Source organism: Corticium candelabrum, chromosome 15 (genome assembly GCF_963422355.1).
Source record: "Corticium candelabrum chromosome 15, ooCorCand1.1, whole genome shotgun sequence".
In the NCBI taxonomy this organism is placed as follows: Eukaryota; Metazoa; Porifera; class Homoscleromorpha; order Homosclerophorida; family Plakinidae; genus Corticium; species Corticium candelabrum.
Window position 1 is genome coordinate 6046744 of NC_085099.1, and position 19268 is coordinate 6066011.

The window sequence follows — 19268 nt, forward strand, 5'->3', positions numbered from 1 at the left end:
CTGTGTGAAACCCCAAACTTAATCACAATGCTGCCTAGATAGCAAAATTTAGAAACATTCTCCAGAACACGAGCAGCTATCAAGATGTTTGCTTCTTCAACACCAATGCTCAAGATTTTAGTTTTTTCAGTGTTAATTCTCATACTCATTTCATACAAGCATTATGGAAAGCATTCACTATCTGTTGCAACTCATTGATGTATCCTATTAGAGCCAAATTATCAGCATACATGAGAGCTTTGATAATATGTGTTCCTTCAAGGTTTACTCGATACTTCATGAATAGGCCACCATTTGTTCTGTAAGCAATCTCAATGTCACCACCCTTAACCTTGTCCAGAGTCTCACGCATAATTCTGTCCATAAACAAATTGAACAAGATTGGAGACAACACACACCCTTGATGAACACCTGTGGTTACTTCAAACCTTGATGAGATTTTCCTTATTTCATACAACACAACCTGTACCATCGTGCAGGTCAACAATCAATCTAACCACTTCATCTTCTATACCAGAATTTTGAGAATGTTAGTGAGAGCGTATCTTGGTACAGAGTCAAATGCTTTCGAGAGGTCAACAAAACAAATATGTAAGTTGGATCTGTGCTCTACAGCCTTCTCAATGACTTGTCACAGTGCCCAAATCTGATTAATTGTTTCCTTTTGAGATCGAAAACCGCATTGCTCTTCCAAAAGCGAAGGTTCTATCACTGGTCTTAGTCGACCTAACAAAACGTTGGCAAGGACTTTCCCAGGAATGCTGAGTAATGATATCCCACAATAGTTATCACACACCAACGGTCATTCTTTTGAATAATGGAATCAGAACCGAATCTTCCCATTTTTGAGGATGAATAATCTCAATTAGTCAGTCAACAAGTTCAGGTGGTCCAGCTTTGAGAACCTTTGCCACTATTCCGTCCTGATCAGTTGCCTTACCATTCTTCAACTTTATAATGGCCTCTATAATGTCTTCATCATTAACTGGAGTGCCAGGAACCGAACAAGGAAAAACATCAGTGTCCAAGGTCACTGGACGTGTCACATTCAACACTGACTCAAAGTGGCATTGCCAACAAGCTAATTGATCTTCAGTTGTCAACAATTTGTGACCATGTTCATCTAAGATCACATTGTGGAGCTGCACTGACACCTTATCAAACTTCCTGAGTTTTCTAAAGAACTCGCCATGCTTGTGTTGTTTACAATCACTTTCTAAGTTTCTCATTTCCCGATTTAGCCACTCCTACTTGTCCTTTCTTACAGCATTCTTTACCGTTATTTGCAATTCAGTTTATTTAGCTTGATTCTTGTTTATCCTGAGAACGCATCCAATGGATGTGAGCAACGCATTTCTTATCAATCAAATCCAAAGTTTGCTCAGAAATCCAATTGTTCTTTGTCCTTCTTGATGCTACAAGATGTTCTCTTGCTGAATCCGTAACTGCTTTGCAAAATTCAGACCATCTGTCTTCAACAGTGCACTAGATCTTGTAAGAATTTTGCAACTATACTAGTCCTGTACTCACCTAAGGCTTTTGGGTCTCCCTGGACATCCCTCCTTATTCTCTTTGCTTGTTTGGTCACCTTTGACTTTTGCAGTTTCAATACCAGCTTGCTGACGACTACCTTGTGATCACTTTCGAAATCAGGGCTTCGTTTTACTCTGCAGTCATAAACCATAGACCTTATACAATGTTTGACCAAAATGAAACCTTTCACACTTGGTTGCAACTGACCATTGGGAGGATACCAGGTGGCAGTATGGATGAGTTTGTGCTGAAAGAGAGTGTTTGTAACTACCAACCCATAAGCATCAGGAAAAAGTTCAGCAGTCTTAGTCCATTGTCACTGGTTGTTTTAGCTAACCCAAAGGCGCCTGTTACTGGAGATTGCTTCTGCCCAATTTTTAGCATTGAAATCCCCCAAAACAATTACCATAGAGGCCTGTCTTTTGCATGGCCAAATCTAACTGTTGATAGTATAGATCTTTCATTTCACTCTCACTTTGTTCTGTTGGTGTATAGTCATGTTTAAGACACCTCTATCTGTCATAAGGTCCACACGCATAACACTATCGGAGATTGGGTCAAAACACTTTACTGATTTCGTGACATCACGTTGCATAATCAAACCAACACCTCTTGCAGCAACGTCAGCCGTTCCAGAAAATACAGATTGTAACCAGACTGGTCGTCCAACTCCATACAGCCACAACCAAGCAGGTGAGTTTCAGTGATAGCATATAAAGGAATTCGAGCTGCTGCTAATTCTTGGGCAAGAAGATTGGGTCGAGCAACACCTTGCATGTCCTAACATTCCCTAGACCAATCCTTAAATTTTGGTTTCTCTTCCAGAACGTGTTTGTGACATTCTTCCGTTATGACAAATCAAGAGATATGAACTACATTTACTGAATGCTACTGAGATGACAAAGTTGGCATGCAGTTTTTCACGGCAATATTTAGTTAGTTGTGAAATCGTCTCATAGAGTTAGCTGATGATAACTCACTTTGACAACCAGATACTGGACATAGGTTGACCATTAGTTGACACTATTGTAAGATGTGCTGACTTCCGACTAGTTGTTGAATTGCCATGATCAGTCGGAGGTTTCATGACAACCCCTTCCCGTGCACACAACCCCTTGATTCCCGGGTTGCCTCTAGATCTTCGTAGTCCAGTTCTATTTTGGTGTCACTGGCTCTTTTCCCAGCGTCACCCCTAATTCTGTCCGCACGCAGGGGAATACGCTCTGGTCTGCGACTAGTAGCATATACAGTTCAGATGACCAGCTTGTTGGGCTAGTGCATCCTAGTCTCACACCATCCTCAGCTTGCCAAGGCTGAAGTTAGCATGTATTTTGTCTCCCTGGCCAGAGAACTACCAGAAATACAAGGTCCCATGGGGTACCCTCTTAGAGGGTTCAATGAGAGAACATTCACCGACACACACACACACACACACGTGTGCGCGCGTGCCATTTATTCATTGGCCGCTACTCGTGTACAAGTTCACGACTTCTCTACTGATTAGAATTCAACCATCGCTTGTGTGCTTGTTCAAGTGCATAGAGACCAATACGATAATGACAATCACGATGACCAATGGCGCGCACGTATTGACTTGTAATTACTCCTTGAGCCTTTTGCTGATGTATGTGTTGTCGTTCTTCTAATTTTTTCATTCTCTCATCCTCAAACTTCTTCAGACCAGATGACACGTTCTTCCTCAAAACCAAACGATCAGACGCCAGTGACTCCCAATTGTCCTGATTGATGTCCACATTCTGCAGATGATGAAGCAGCATGTGTTTAGATCTAAGTTTTTGGCCACCAGTTCTTCTCTTGGAATTAACAACTGTCCAAAGAACACTTGCTTTGGTAGCTTTCTGTCGTTCATTCTTGTGACATGACTGACCCATTGTAGTTGTTGTTTGGTTATCATATATTCAATTCCTGTCATACCAGATTGTTTCAGAACCTCACTACCGTATCAGATGAAATATTGGCGGGGAGTTTATTTTGGTGAATTGGCGGATTTAGCGACCACCAATATAAAATCCGCCAATAATTTTGGTCACCGAGATATACGGGTATGACGTTATCTTGACGTCATCACCCATGTTCATCAGGCATTGATAATGGTGATAGCAATGGCAACAGCATAGGAATCATGTGGGTTCTATTCTTCATGCTTACACAGCAATTCTTCATCAATAGTTGGATCCCAGAGACCACAGAGCCACGGAAATGTGATGGCTACGAATGCAGCTATCAACTGCAAACTCCCTATGATAACCACATGTCAAGTGGGTGGAGACTATGGTCAACGCCTACATCAATTATCCAACAGCGACGTCCAACTGCCAAAATATAATTCACCAATACACTTTTCTGTCAATTTCTTAGCAAACCGCCAAAATATACTCCTGCCTATATTTCATCTTATACGGTATTTGACACTCTTTCACTACAATGAATTTGCAACATACGACACAGACTACGAAGATGGAATTTTTCAAGTTCTTTAATGTTTCTCCTGTAAAGCGTCCATGATTGTGACCCATATATAGGAGTGTAGCCTTGTATACTTTGATTTTAGTGTTTACTTTGATACCTCTTTGACTCCACAGCCTCTTTTGAAGTGCACCATATGATCTGTTTGCTTTTTGCAAGCGTGTAGCAATGTCATTACTTACAGTGCAATCATCAGAGATGACACTACCAAGATAAGAAAATGTAGATAATTTCTTTAATTAATGCTTCTCCAGAAACAAAGATATCATCAGCTGTTGTTTCTGCTCCTGGAGCAGGTTGAAACAAACATTCTGTCTTTTTATATATTACTTTGTAAGCCAAAGCTGACAGCAGCATTGTTGAAGCAGGAAACTATGTGTTGCATTTCTTCAGCAGAGTGTGCTACAAGAGCACATCATCTGCATATAGTAACTCACGAAACTTTGTAATTGATGTCTTGGTTTTTGCCATAAATTTTCGAATGTTGTAGAATTTGCCATCTATACGATACTGTACAGACACACCTCGATCTCCTGTGCAATGATTCATTTCTGTTAACATTGCTGCAAGAGAGAGAGCAAACAAAATTGGTGCCAGAACACAACCCTGTTTCAGTTCGGTTTGCACATAAAATCCCTCTGATTTTTCCCCACCATAGATGACTCTTACTGGCATTCCTTCATGTAATAGTTTATTTAGATTGACAAACATGGATGGATAACTCAATCTTCCCAGAATTTGGCAGAGAACTTCACGATTAACTGAGTCAAAAGCCTTGGCAGGTCGATAAACACTATATACAACGGTTTTTGCTGTTCTCTACTTTTTCCTATAGTTCTGTACTTTTTCCTGTAGTTATCTTAGAGTAAACACCATGTCAGTTGTGCTTTTTCCCTTACGGAAGCCACATTGAGACTCAGGGAGAATGTCCTCCGCAATTGATTTTATTAGTCCATTCAGCAGTATTCTTGATAGTACTTTCCCAGCTATGGACGATAGTGAAATTCCAAGCCAGTTTTGTACAGTCTCCTTTATTACCTTTTCTTTTGAAGATTGGAATCCCATATGCAATGAATGACTTTGGTAACGTCTTCCACAAAAACAGAACCTCTTCTTTGATAGAAATCAGCAGCAAGACCGTCTGGCCCTGCAGACTTGCCTGTTTTAGTGATTTTTATAGCAATCTCCATTTCTTTATGCCCTGGCGTATCATCCATATTCTGCTGAATCGGTAATGGAGAGAGAGCACTCAGTGCTGTAGCAGCAACTTTGGTATCTCTGTTGAGTAGCGAGTCAAAATGTCATTTCCAACGATCAAGTATTTCTGTTTTACCAGTTAACAACTGATCATTCTCATTTCACAAATGTGAGACACTGGTTGGTGTTGGACCAATGATGGTCTTCAATTCACTATAGAAGCGTTTGTCATTGTTGTCTGCCAATTTCCTCTAAGTGTTTTGCACGATCATCCCACCATTTATCACATAACCAGCGTAATTCACGTTGTGTTTGTCTTTTTAGTTCTTGGAATTTTCTTTCAATTTAATAGTTCTTGGATTTTGTTGTAGCTTACCATAGGCAACATATTTTCTGTCCAGGAGATCTTGTATTACCACGTTGTTGCTGTCAAACCAGTTGTCCCTTTTGTTCTTTCTGAAGCCAATGGTTTTCTTAGCTGCATTTGTTGCTGCTATATTAAGTCTAGTCCATGAACCTTCAGGTTGTTCAGATGCTGCCAATTCTTTTTGAGTTGATCTTCAAAATTGATAAAAACTTTAGGATCATTCAGACGACTTATGTCAAACTTTTTGACTGAGAAATTCATATGACATCTTTTGTAAATAATCTTTAATTTGACATTGGACCTCAGCAGTCGGTGATCTGTCCAGCACTCAGTGCTTCTGAGAACGAGTGTAAGCTGAATATCTTGGACATCTCGTTGCCTTGTAATAATACAGTCAAGTAGATGCCAGTGTTGAGAACGAGGATGTTTCCAGGTTGTTTTCAATTTATTAGGTAACTGAAATCTGGTGTTAGTTATGCTCAGCTAATGAGTGGCACGAAGTTCTAGCAACAGTCGACCATTTGCGTTTTCTTTACCAACAGCATAACACCCTATGATCCCTGGCCAAGAAGCATAATCACGATCAACTCTAGCATTGAAATCACCCATGAGAATGAGTTTATCTTGTGATGGAATTTTCACTAAAAGTTGGTGAAGTTGATCATAAAACTTTCCTTTGAAGCATCGTCTGAAGTTAATGTTGGAGCATGTACACTAACTATTGTTAGATACCTTTTCTTGTCTAGAGGTAACCTCAGTGACATCAGACGATCGCTATGTTCAATGGGAAGATCAACAAGTTTGTTGGCAAAACCTATTCCTGATTCCAGCCTGGCTTCCAATTACTTTCCTGACCAAAAGATCTACATCCATTATTCCCAAAAATCTCATCGATACTGCCCCGTTCAGCAAGTCTGGTTTCTGAGAGTTCAGCTATGTCAATTTTAGAAAGAAGCGGTTCAGTAGCAATTAGAGCTTTTCTTCTTTCAGGACATTCAGCTTTCTCGTGATCAATCATAGATCTTACATTCCAACAACCCAATTTTCCTGATGCTACCTGTACTAGTCATTAACCTAGAATCATTTCAAGGTGCCCTGCGTGTTTTCTTGTCACGTCTTCTAAAGAATCCCAAGAAACCGGATCATCCATAGTTGAAGCAACGATCGAACTCGAGCAGATTGACTGAGACGTTCTGTAGAGTAGTTTTGCACAAGAAGTGATTTTGGTAAAAGCCCAGTTGTGCAGACCATAACCTCACTCTCACGAAACCGAGTTCCTGCTGATGGATCGAAGTTAACACGCACACACACACACACACACACACACACACACACACACACACACACACACACACACACACACACACACACACACACACACACACACACACACACAACTAAACTAAACTAAACTAACTAAACGTTAAGAACTGCCAGATACTGGTTACACCCCCACCCCACCCCCAGCTAACAGCTGGACTCCTGTGCGCTACTCAGGAGAACTCTGGGCCTACGCTAGCAATCTCCTGGAGCTGGGCCAAGTACTCACAGCAGCACCGGCTTGTGAAGCCAACTGAGGTGTGAACACCCGAAGTCTCATTCGGACTCCAGTGGTTGATATTATGTCACAGCTGATGGCCACGTAGTCCCCCAGTCAAAGACCAGGTACTCATTTATATTTCTGAATCGAGAGAGGCAACTGTGTGTGGGTTTCTTGCCCAAGGAAATTATGAACACACACACACACACACACACACACACACACACACACACACACACACACACACACACACACACACACACACACACACACACACACACACACACACACACACACACACACACACACACACACACACACACACACGTGCTCACATGCACCTGTCTCTTCATCAAACAGCCAACAATTTGTCTTGTGTGTTTTGAAATTTAAGAAAAATGTAAATGATGCTTACTTACTTTTAAATTATATAACGGTCAAATTTATTATCTACTTGTATTTACATTAAATTGGGTTGCAGAATTATTACAGTAATAGTAATTGTCAGTTTAATATATGAACACTTTGGTGCAAGTTTTTTAAATGTGTTTGCACATCTGTCTGCTTTGTTTCAGTTAAACAGTTTGTCTGTCTGTTTTTCTGTGTGTTTTTTTTCTTTGTCTGTTTGTTTGTTTGTATGCCTGTCTATTTATCTATTTGTCTGTTTGTATGTGTTACTAACTAATTTTTTGCAGTTCTAAGTGTTTATTGTTTCACCAGCTGGCTCTAGTCCAAGTACAAAAGGATTGCCTGAATCCATCATTGCTAACGTAGCAGGAAAGCTACTTCTCTTGCAACGTGATCATTCTAGTGCAGAGAAGAAAGGAAAACGAGTTAGCAATTTTTTTCAAACACTATTATTGTATTTATTGTACTTCTTTTATGAACAGGCACAGTTTCTTGCTCCAGTTGTTTTAGCATCAGGTGTAGAACATGTGTGGGCATCAGCTTACAGTAAACCTAGTCATCGTTACTTATTGGAGGCTCTGTGGCTTGGCTGTGGAGCAGGAGGCATGAAGGTAACCAGAGTTGGTCTGTTGAATCAAAGACTTGTGATGATGATGTTATGTATAGGTCTGGTTGCCACTCTTTCCTCGAGATGGTCAACATGGCTCTAATTTTTTGTCGAAACGGATAATGTTGACGTTTACTCTTGATATTTATCCTCTGTGTATGTTTGTTGTTTTATTTTTATTGACATTTGTTTATATGGTTTGGTGCATGTTAGTGGTTCATCTTGAAGAGGCGATTGCATTAGGAGTGACATGTGACACAACAGTTGCTCATGCTTCTCAGTTGTTGCCGTTTTGTTCTTTAGAAAGAACGGTCAGTAAATTGGTTGTTGAGTTTAGGTTGGTTGTGATTGCATGTTGTCTCGTGAAGGCTCAGATATTCTTGTATCATATTCTCAAGCAACTATTACGTCGGAAGTGAGTTTGACGTTTCTACATTTATCGTTTATCGGTTTTTTTGGCTATTAGTTGTTTGCAGTTTTGTGTTTGTTGGTTAGTTTGTATTTGTTTGTAGGTTCTTTTGCCATGCATTTTTGTATTTGATTTTGTTTGTGTACTTATCTACCACTATTTTTTGTTTCAGTCTTGGTGGCCATGCTTTACAAATAGCACGAAGCTGTGAATCTCTTCCTTACTTTGCTCATGTACTCGAGCTCATGCTTCACAACGTGTTGGAAGAAGAAGCTCCAAATGCTGGTCTGCACCCGATGCCCGATGCCCTCCTTCCTCAAGTTGTTGCATTTATTCAAGAATTTCCGCAATATCTCGAGACTATTGGTCACTGCACAAGGAAGACAGAAGTGGCCATGTGGTATTACTTATTTCAAGTGGTGGGAAATCCAAAGGATTTATTCCAAAAGTGCATCGAGTCAGAACGTCTGGAGATTGCAGCATCATATCTCATTATTATTCAGAATTTGGAGCCACCATTTGTTAGCAAACAAGTAAGCATTAGAAATAATTAATCTGGTTGATAATGATTTGTTGATATTAAACAAACTATTTTGAACTGGTACATTAGGCTACTTTAGAGCAAAGTTGCAGTCATAATTTGATTTGAAAATTATGTAATTTTAAAAATATCATAGGCAAGCATACACACACATGCACAAGCATGCACACACAAACAAACAAACAAACAGACACATGTGCATAATATTTATATTTAATATGTAAAATTTATCACGACATGATATTATCTGTTGCAGTATGCGACACGGCTTTTGGATTCATCTCTTGAACATTCTATGTTTGAAGTGAGAATTATGTTGATTTAAATTTTAGCAACCTGACATACAAAACTCTTACTTTTAGTTGTCCAGAGATCTTGTGCGTTTTCTCAAAGCAATAGGTCACAATGACACCTGAACTCTTCTCTTTAGTTTATTGATTAAGATTGTGCTGTGTGGTATTGACTGTTAGGTTCTGGTGAAGTTCCTGACTCTCCAAATCGAAGCATGTTGACTACTCCAATGTCTGCTCCACCTGTACTCGTACCAGTTGCTGATCGATTTGAAGTTGCCTTACAAAAGGAAAAGGAGAGATTGGGGAGTCAAACAAACGTGGTAACTTTACCAGCAGACTTTATTGACGATACTGGGAAGGTAGTGAGAAGGTAAGATGTATGGAATGATGTGCAACAATATAATTAATTAAGGCTGGATGTTTTGTCACACTGCTGTTTAAATTTTTTGTAAAGTTTAGTGTTGTACATAAAATTGAAATGGACAGTGTACGCACGCATGAACACACACAGTGTATTGATATCAATTTTTATTTTTAGACCACACTTTCTAGCAGATCTGGATCTTCCAAAGGAAGAGGTGACTTTCTGTATTTTATTCATTGACATTAGCTTTGATTTTGTGTGTGCCCAGTGGTTTATTGACATCATACTATGTCGTCATGCTCGTAAGTTATTATCATCATGTCAACTTCGACAACTTGGCAAGTTTGCTGCCATATTGGATTTTCCACTTGTGTCATGGCTCAATAAAGAAAGGTGGAACAAGTTAGCAACAACTTTGTAATACAAACTTTAACATCTTTTGTGGATAGAAATCGTGCTGCCCTTATTGATGACTTTAGTCATGCAATACTATCATTGCATCAACAGATGGAATGGCCAATGCCAGGTAAAATATTTACTATACGGCAATATGATTGGTAAAGATGTTTCCATTACAGTGAGGCAGGTGGCGAGGTTAGATGGTGACTCACTGTCTGTTGTGTCTTCAGGTATTAAGGCTAGGCATATATATTGTACGATGAAACATTGAATACTAGTAGACTGTACATGTGTGGAGTGTTTCTTTCTTATGTAAAACGGTTAGCATTTAACTCACTTTTGTGTCAATGTGCATTAGTTTGAGTCATGGTGGATAACTAAAGCTAATTTGTGCATGTATGCGTGAACAGATGCATGAACATATGCGTGAACATAATTATTAAGTAACTTGTGTACATTAGGCTCAACTCACAGTGACTACCACAGACTTGCAGTATCTGGTGATTTATCTCCACGTCATTCCAGTCACGGTGACATTACACCTACTACCAGATCTTTATCTGTTGCTAGTGGTTTGTTAGCTCTGATTTTTCTGATGTATTTTACTGGCAGCGTTGTTTGCTGCTGTAGCTCATGATGATGACGTGTTGTCTGTGCCTGAAGAAAGTCGAGCAGTTTCTCCTCAGGATGGAGAAGAAAGTGAATGGGAAGGAGAGCTGATTGAGTTTCCTGTTCATTCGTCTACAATAAAAGGTCCAAAGCAGTCTGAATTGGAACTAAGGTATTGGTCTATATTGATTTTGTGATAAATAGGTGTAGCAGATACAATTTAATTAACAGACATTAGTAATATGATGTGTAATGGTGCACGCACACACACACACACACACACACACACACACACACACACACACACACACACACACACACACACACACACGCACACACGCACACACACACACACAAGCATAATTAATTGGCAAAATGGTGCAGTGGTTTAAATACAGAGCATATTTCTGTTAGGTTCCTGCTGCAGGTAATGTCAGATGCTCATTGTTATGAATGGGCGCTCATTATTGCAGTCATGTTGCAAGACACGACATCTTCGACAGCAGCCTTACAGTGTGTATTTCAAGATCAGGATTTGTCAGTTGACAACAAACGTCATGTCGTGACAGGTTTTGAGCAGCTAATGGCATGGGCGCAAACAGAAAGGTCAGTCAGCAATATGAACATTTGATGTTAAAAGTTAAGGTGTGTGTGTGTGTGTGTGTGTGTGTGTGTGTGTGTGTGTGTGTGTGTGTGTGTGTGTGTGTGTGTGTGTGTGTGTGTGTGTGGTGTCCATCTATCTGCTACGTCTTTTATAGCCATGGATACATGTGGATAATGGACAGTTTACGAGAGCAGTATCAAAGTCTTACTGAGCTATTGGAGGAAATACAAAGAACTCCAACCGACAGAGATGCTCCCTCAGACAGCGAAGTTGCCATGTGTAGTCCTCTTGCAGAACTGGAGCATACTGTGGTGAGCAGCACTCCCAGCTCAGTTCCTGTTACGCCAGGAATTCAAGAACCAGTCTTTACAGCAACAGATGGACCAGATGACTCACAAGGAAGTTGCTCCATTAGCTAGTCATACTTACATATTGATATGAAATAACTGAAGACGAGTGCTGCTGGTGAGGCAAACACTGCTTGCTTTTTTTCTACCTTCTGGCAACGGTTAGACTGTTACATTAATTAATTAATTGTTGTACATTGGCTACAAAGTAGCTTGTTAGCAGACATTTTGTTGAATTCAATATGCCTTGGTGCGCATGCGCAGCATACTTGATAGTTTTCCTTTTGAGTCAATGCCGGTGAGTTTGAAATGATACCAAATATTCAGCCCCCAAAGCCTTCTACACCCCTGATTTATGGTGTCTATTTATCAATGCCACTAACTTATTAATACATAACAGTTGCAGCTGGGCATATGCAGTACCATAGCAACTATCTCTAAAGCGCGGAATGCACAAAATTAATCTACACCATTTACAGGTCAAAATTGTCGCTTGTCACATCAAATTTGTATTCTGTCAAATCAAAGTATGTAGTCAGATCAGATTCACAAAACATCAAATCAAATAAATCAAATTTGTAGTCTGTCAGATGAGTTTGTAATCTGTGAAATAGAATTGACAATGTGTCAAATCAAAGTTGTCATTCGTCAAATAGAATTTGTAACTTGTCAAACCAACTTTGTTGTCGGTCAAATCAAATCTGTAGGATGTCAAATCAAATTAGCAAGATCAAATCAAGATGTCCAATCTAATTACTAAGTAATACCTAGGATGTTAACCTAATTTGCACCATGTACCACTTCAGTGCATGGGTCACAATCAATGCTATTACACATTCATCACAAGTTATAGTTACGCTAGGTACGTATAGAGCAAAGCAACATCTAGCAAAGCAACGACAACCACCAAACCCAGTGAAACTTGGTAAACTGAGAAGTGAAACAAACTAATAGCGCATAAATTAAGTTAATTAAGGTTAGTTTTTAATTGGCAAATCTTCCAATGCCATTATAGCGGGCCATTGCTTTGGCAGTGTGTGATGCAGCGCCTAGTTAACCACCATGATTACTTCTCTCCGCTAAGGTAAAATTGAAAATGCGTGGATACGGGAATTTAGTGCTTTGACTTGGAATTTGTGTGAACTTGGTGTTTAGATGAGCTACGCATGCGGTCAACATCTTAGCATTAGATTAAACATCTGTATTTGAATAGATACCTTGATTTGGCATCTAGATTTGATTTGATTTGGCTGACAACGAAGTTGGTTTGACAAGTACGAAATTACTTGACGTCTGACAATTATTCTGATTTGACACATTTGTGAATTTGATTTCAAAGATTACAAATTATCTTAATTGATCTGAAATACTAAGTTTTTTCATTTGACTTCTAATCTTAAATGAATTTGATCTGACCACAAACTACCTTTTAATCTGACAGAATACATGATGACCAGTCACGATGGAGTCAGAGTTGATTTTGCAGCAGCGCAAAGAAACTAAAATCGTGCGACACGGTTAACTGTATGAGAGTTTCCAGACAAAGCAAAAACACATCTACCTACTAGTATTTACGCTTTTGGCAAAATCTTGGCATGCAATTAATCAAGAAAGACTCGTGTTATATCATTGATAGAGTCTCCAAAATTGGACTTGTGTGTGTGTGTTGTGTGTGTGTGTGTGTGTGTGTGTGTGTGTGTGTGTGTGTGTGTGTGTGTGTGTGTGTGTGTGTGTGTGTGTGTGTGTGTGAGTGTGTGTGTGTGAGTGTGTGTGTGTGTGTGTGTGTGTGTGTGTGTGTGTGTGTGTGTGTGTGTGTGTGTGTGTGTGTGTGTGTGTGTTTACCAACTGTCTAAATATATATATAGTATATAATGTGATATGGCGTGGTACGGTGAACATGTATTAGACATATCGCGAGAGATGTGCGGCATATAATACATATATATATATATATATATTGGCGGGAAATTTATTTTGGCGGATTGACGGATTGGCGGATTTTTCAGCGACCACCAATATAAAATCCGCCATTAATTTGGCCACCGAGATATGTTGACGTCATGGATCAGCTAGATAGTGGCGAAGTGGCGAAGTGGCGGAACGTCACGCGGATGAGGCCACAAGTAGGTAATCCCTGCTTGCCGTCTGTTGTGATGGACGCGAAGATCGGATCCTGTTTGCGGAGGACGAGGAAAATCCAACGAAACCGTCCAGTGTCGTTAAGCCGATCGGCACTCCGATCTCGCGAGCAAATCGTGGAGCCAGCACGTTCGGACGACGTTGGGACGACGTTTAATTTTTACTGTAAAATCTGACACGCTGTTTGCCACGCCTTTCTCTGCCTGTGCATAATAGGGATCTTCGCTGTTCTCGAAGCTGCTCACAGTAGTCCGTGGACCAACTGCAGAAAGGGCTTCAGAAAATGCACCTTTTTGGCAAACTAACTTTTGGCACTTGAAGCTTGTCGTGAAACTAAGTGTTTGAGAATACGTATGTTTGGCGAGACAGATCGTGTCCGATCACTTACCTGAACTTGACTGTACCTGAAATGTAACTGAAATGTTGTTGTACTGCGCTACACTAGCTGCACTGACGTGCTGCAAATATAGTAGTTTGTGTAATTGTAGTGAACTTTATTGAGGTTGAAACACTAGGTTTAAACGTCAAGACACAGTTTGTCTACACGTTTACAAAGATACTCGAATGCGATTCTTGCATTGATCATGACTACCCATCTACGAGCTAGTCTTTTGGCCAATAACCTCGATGATCTCGTCGGTCCTTGCTCTGGACTCTAGAGCTGCTCCCTGTGAAGTAGAATACGACTTAGCTCTTGCCAAAAGGTGAGGCAAAAATAGCAGTTCTTTCAACAAAGGTTGCCTAGCCAACAATGACGTAGACTTTGGATGTTGCAAAGAAAGTAAAGTTGGAAATGTTTACCCGTGTTGCATTTACCAAGAGTGAAAGGTAATCATTTTCCGGTATAAAAATGTACCATTTTAGACTCGGCTGTCTTTTGAATCTCTCCATCAACAGTAGCCAGTGACCATGGGAGAGCGCTAAGTTTAGAGCAGAACACCTCGTCAATCTTTAACTCAATTAATAGTGACCTTGTCTGGTGTACAACATGTTATAGTTATCTCTAATTGACGATACCGCTCTTCTACACGATAACGCGTCTTCCAGAAATCGAACTGACTTCTTGATTGATCGCTATCTGCATTTTTCAATTAAAAATTTGGAGAAAAATTGCGGTGCATCAGTTGCCACGCTTGTTAGTACAGCATCGTCAGCAGATGCTTCCTCGCGACAGAAAAGGTTCATGGCAGCAGCAGCAAATAGAATAGCATTTGTCTATAGGAAATGACATGCAGCTGCTAAAATACGCACGTCTCCTTAACTGTGTATTTGTGTGTCACTGCAGCAACTGCTCAAGGTTTACTACAAATTGATGGTTGTCACTGCCCAATTGATTCCAGCACTTTCATGCAGCGAAGAAGAAGCTGACACCCGAATATTTTTACACGCCAATCATGCAACAAACACGAGAGCATCTCACATAAATATTGTCATCTGTTTATGCACCAGATAATGACGTTTTAGTGACATTTGCTCGGGCGCACATGAGATCCCAGCACAGATTATATTGCAAGGCGTTGCATCAGCATGACAAATATTGCTTGGTCGATTGAAGAAGATGTGTGCAAAGCACTTCCCGGGTTGCATGCCTATACTGGATGCGACAGCGAACAGCATCAATGATACTGACTATATTTAATTGGAAGTTGTATTGGTCACTATTAGTTAACACAGACAGACTAATATAGTCTATAGATCTCTTCGCATGCATCTATACATCATCCGTTTGAGCTCAGTTAATTAAATACGTCTGATTTTGCTTAAATTAACGTAAGAAAGCTTGTCAACCATACCTAAAGTTTTTGATAGCAAATCCGACTTCGCTTTTTAATTTCATATATTAGTTATTACGGCAACATTTTTAATTTAAGGAAACGCTGTTTTAGCCAACTTTGGACACTCTGATGCTAATTGCCGAGCGTATTCTAATCCGGGTCGCACAACAGACATATCTGTACACACGAACCTCAAATTTCTCCTCCCTACGACCACGTACGTTTAATTATAAGACTTACTTCAAAAAATTGTTTTCGTATTCGACAGATCAATAGAGGAACGATTTGTGCAAGTCACCAAACGGCGACGAAAAAGGCCCTCACAAAGTTCCGTCGCCCCGACCTTAGCTAGGGATTGTGTGTACTTGAGGAGCTGAATGCCACCTACGGTCAACTATTCACACGTCACCTCATCTCATTTAACAATACACGAATAATTTAATTTTGTGGCCCTAGGTTGACCTGTTTGGGTGTGACAGGCTACTGTGCATTATAAATGACAAGAGGAACCACTGGACATTGATGGTAAATGTCAATAACCTATACATCCTCTGCAACTTTCACACCAACACATATGCACAATAGTTTCAATAGTGTACTATTTGTTGATACTTAGGTCATTGACAACACACAGAAAGAAATGAGGTACTATGACTCACTTGGAGGTGAAGGAAGTGTATACACTAATGCTTTGAAGTATGCTGCATTATTTGTATCAATGCTGACAAACACATGAACATGAGTTGCTGTTAGGAAGTATCTTGAAAATGAGAGCATTCGACGTCAGAGCACACTGTTTGACTGGAACGGGTGGAAATTTTGCAATGCCAAAGGCATCCCACAGCAAGAAAACAATCAGGACTGTGGAGTCTTTTTACTTAAGGTAAGGATCTGTTCCGTTGGTTTCAATACCTAAATTTTTACAGCAATATGTTGCCGTACATCAACATTATTACTTAGGTCCTAGATAAATACTTATAGTTATTATGGACTTCGCTAAGTTAGCGACAAGTTAGTTATAACATGCACACACACACACACACACACACACACACACACACACACACACACACACACACACTTCAATTTGAATTCAAAACTAGTAATTAAAGCTGCGTTTACAGTGTCAGTTCCACAGCTATACGCCTTCTAAACACCGGGATGGGATTGTCACAAAGAATTATGAAATCCTGCTAATTGATTGGACCGCATTGAGGGCATGGCACATTCCTGAGCATGACATACCTATATAGTCAAACATCCATCCACATATCAACACATTCGTCCACATGGCCCGCAAACCGGAAGTCGTGAGTTTTACAATATCTCGTTGTTTATGGCTCATAGATGAAACAAATATGTAGCCTTGTGCAATTCAATGCTTAATTAATTAACAATTGAGATACATTGTTGTGAGGCCTGAAACAGTTCCCTGTATGTACAAGTTGTTTTCACATAGTCAATATACTGTCAGTAATATGGTTCTTATTGCAGTACACAAGGTGCCTATTACTCAGCGAGCCCATGACATTTAATCAGGTAGACAAGTATCCAAACATCAAAATATTTCTGAGAAAAAAACTTAATTCAAATGTTTTTACAGGGTTCAGTATCCGGTATCAGACAGTTTATTGCAAGTGAGCTATTGAGTGGTTGCCTTTTCAGTGAAATCTCTAATAAATCCTTGCCAGTATCCCTCTCTCACCTACTATCTAGTGTTGATGTCAGCAATGTGGCTTCAGATTCTGACCTTCAATCTGAAGGCTCTGATTCTGAAAGTGAGACGACTGCGAACAGGACTCACTGTTGTAGAAGGGTGAGTCATGTGCCTCCGATTTTGCAGTCCTCAAGTGACTCAGAATTGGACATAAGCTAGCTTCCAAAGTCATGGTGCCAACTTAGGCCTGAATTGCAAAGTGTACTACCACCAAATGATAGTTACACCTACGTTATTGAAATGTTCCAAAATCTTGACCCACACGCTTTCTCTGGTGCTCATTCTACAAATTTCACTACAGAATTCCGGGTGAACTTGGAAGATGAAGAAAGCGCTAGAGAATGGGTTAATCTGATGTCCAAGCAATGCAAATGCACATACAGAGTAACCCGAACATACAAGCCTTCACTTAAGAGAGTTCTGTTCAAAACAGACATGCACTGCCAACACTTCAGAAAAGCGCTAACACAGAAGCAATTGTCTCATAAGGGGCCGTCCGTAGTTACCGAATGATTTTAAAATCCGAACAACGTTAGAATTTCTTCTTACCCACCCACCCACCTACCTAATCCTAACAGCTGTCCATAGTCATGAAACAATTTCTCCTCGCAGCTATTATACGCTGCGAGCTGATCGCCGGAAGTAACCAGTCGTCGCCGCCTTCTCGTCCGCATTGTCCATTCCCTGTTGGACTCCAACGCTCTTGGCTATCACATCATCTCTTGCCTTCCTGTCCTTCGAGTACTTGTCACGCCATTGGCCTTGCGCCCACTTGAAGAAGTCCTTGCGAGTGCGCTGTCCAGCATCTTGCTGCCACAGAGTTTCGATCACTCGTGTGTAATCACTGTCATCTGCACTGCGTTGGAAGAAAGGCTCTCTCTTCCTCTTCCGTACACCAAAGAGAGTCAGCTGCTTTTTCATCACCACTGGACAATAAAGAAATCTGCGCATGCGCAGTGATCAAATGATTTCTAATTCGAACAGCCTTCTGACCCACCCACCCACTTTCGAACGTTGTTCGGATTTTAAAATCATTCGGTAACTACGGACGGCCCCTAAGTAAACCAAGCCCCAAACATTGATTTCAGGTGTACGATGCAAGAAGACTTAGTGCCCATCAACTGTACATATTACAGTCCAAAACCACCGCAGCTGAAAGCTCCAAACTATCGACACACACACCAAACCACCATAAAAGTCAATTTCCACCATAATCACCCCATTGACTCAGCACATGTGCTTGGATTCAGACCAGTACCCGATAGCACAAAGCAAGAGTATGCTAATCTATTCGCGTTAGGTCATTCTGCTTCATCAGCACATCATCACTACGAAGAAGAGATTATGCAGAAAGAAGACCAAAGTAGCATTGCCGGCTGTGCAGTCAATCCAGGCATACAGTGGGTACATCAATTCTATCGCAAATGGAGAAGTGAACACCTAGGTCCTAAGAATGGGAAAGACCTCTTTGACCGTCTTGAGCAAGAAGTAAGAATGTACAATGAAACCAACAATGCCGTTGGTGGGAAAGCGAAAATGCAGTGGGAAGTCAGTTCTGATAACTCAGATGTTGACCACGATAGTGATGATGATGGTGATAATGACACGCCTCCAAAGTCAAAACGGAAGAAAATTACCCATACCCCACCCATTGTGTCTGCCATCTGCACACCCCTAATGGCACGAGTTCATGAAAATGTCATACAATCTGCTGAATTAGTTTTCTGTGATGCTACCTCTTCTCTAGACAGAAACAATGTTTCATTATTCATTTTGTCAACTGCCCACCCTGCAGGGGGGTCCACCACTAGGTGTAGTACTGGCTTCTGATGAAAGAGAAGAAACCATTACCAAGGGCCTTCAAATGTTAACAGAATACTTCCATCACAAGCATTTTACCACAACGGAAAGGAAAGAGGGCCGTTGCTCATT

The 19268-nt window shown here is 40.5% G+C and overlaps 1 protein-coding gene across 2 annotated transcripts in view; it reads left to right on the forward strand.

The window, feature by feature from the left end:
- The window catches only part of LOC134191207 (guanine nucleotide exchange factor subunit RIC1-like), a 37160-nt gene extending 25192 nt beyond the window's left edge, over positions 1-11968 (forward strand). Inside the window, exons 18-34 of one of the 2 annotated variants that reach the window (XM_062659798.1) lie at positions 7845-7957; positions 8015-8143; positions 8199-8295; positions 8353-8450; positions 8508-8554; positions 8721-9081; positions 9346-9393; positions 9452-9488; positions 9560-9752; positions 9921-9960; positions 10015-10139; positions 10196-10272; positions 10325-10375; positions 10607-10717; positions 10776-10926; positions 11169-11360; positions 11513-11968. In XM_062659798.1, the coding sequence (XP_062515782.1) occupies positions 7845-7957; positions 8015-8143; positions 8199-8295; positions 8353-8450; positions 8508-8554; positions 8721-9081; positions 9346-9393; positions 9452-9488; positions 9560-9752; positions 9921-9960; positions 10015-10139; positions 10196-10272; positions 10325-10375; positions 10607-10717; positions 10776-10926; positions 11169-11360; positions 11513-11777 (2135 nt within the window). In that variant the 3' untranslated portion in view covers positions 11778-11968. The remainder of the gene's footprint in view (positions 1-7844; positions 7958-8014; positions 8144-8198; positions 8296-8352; positions 8451-8507; positions 8555-8720; positions 9082-9345; positions 9394-9451; positions 9489-9559; positions 9753-9920; positions 9961-10014; positions 10140-10195; positions 10273-10324; positions 10376-10606; positions 10718-10775; positions 10927-11168; positions 11361-11512) is intronic. The other variant, XM_062659797.1, reaches the window with a different exon arrangement.
- Positions 11969-19268: the final 7300 nt, after the last annotated feature.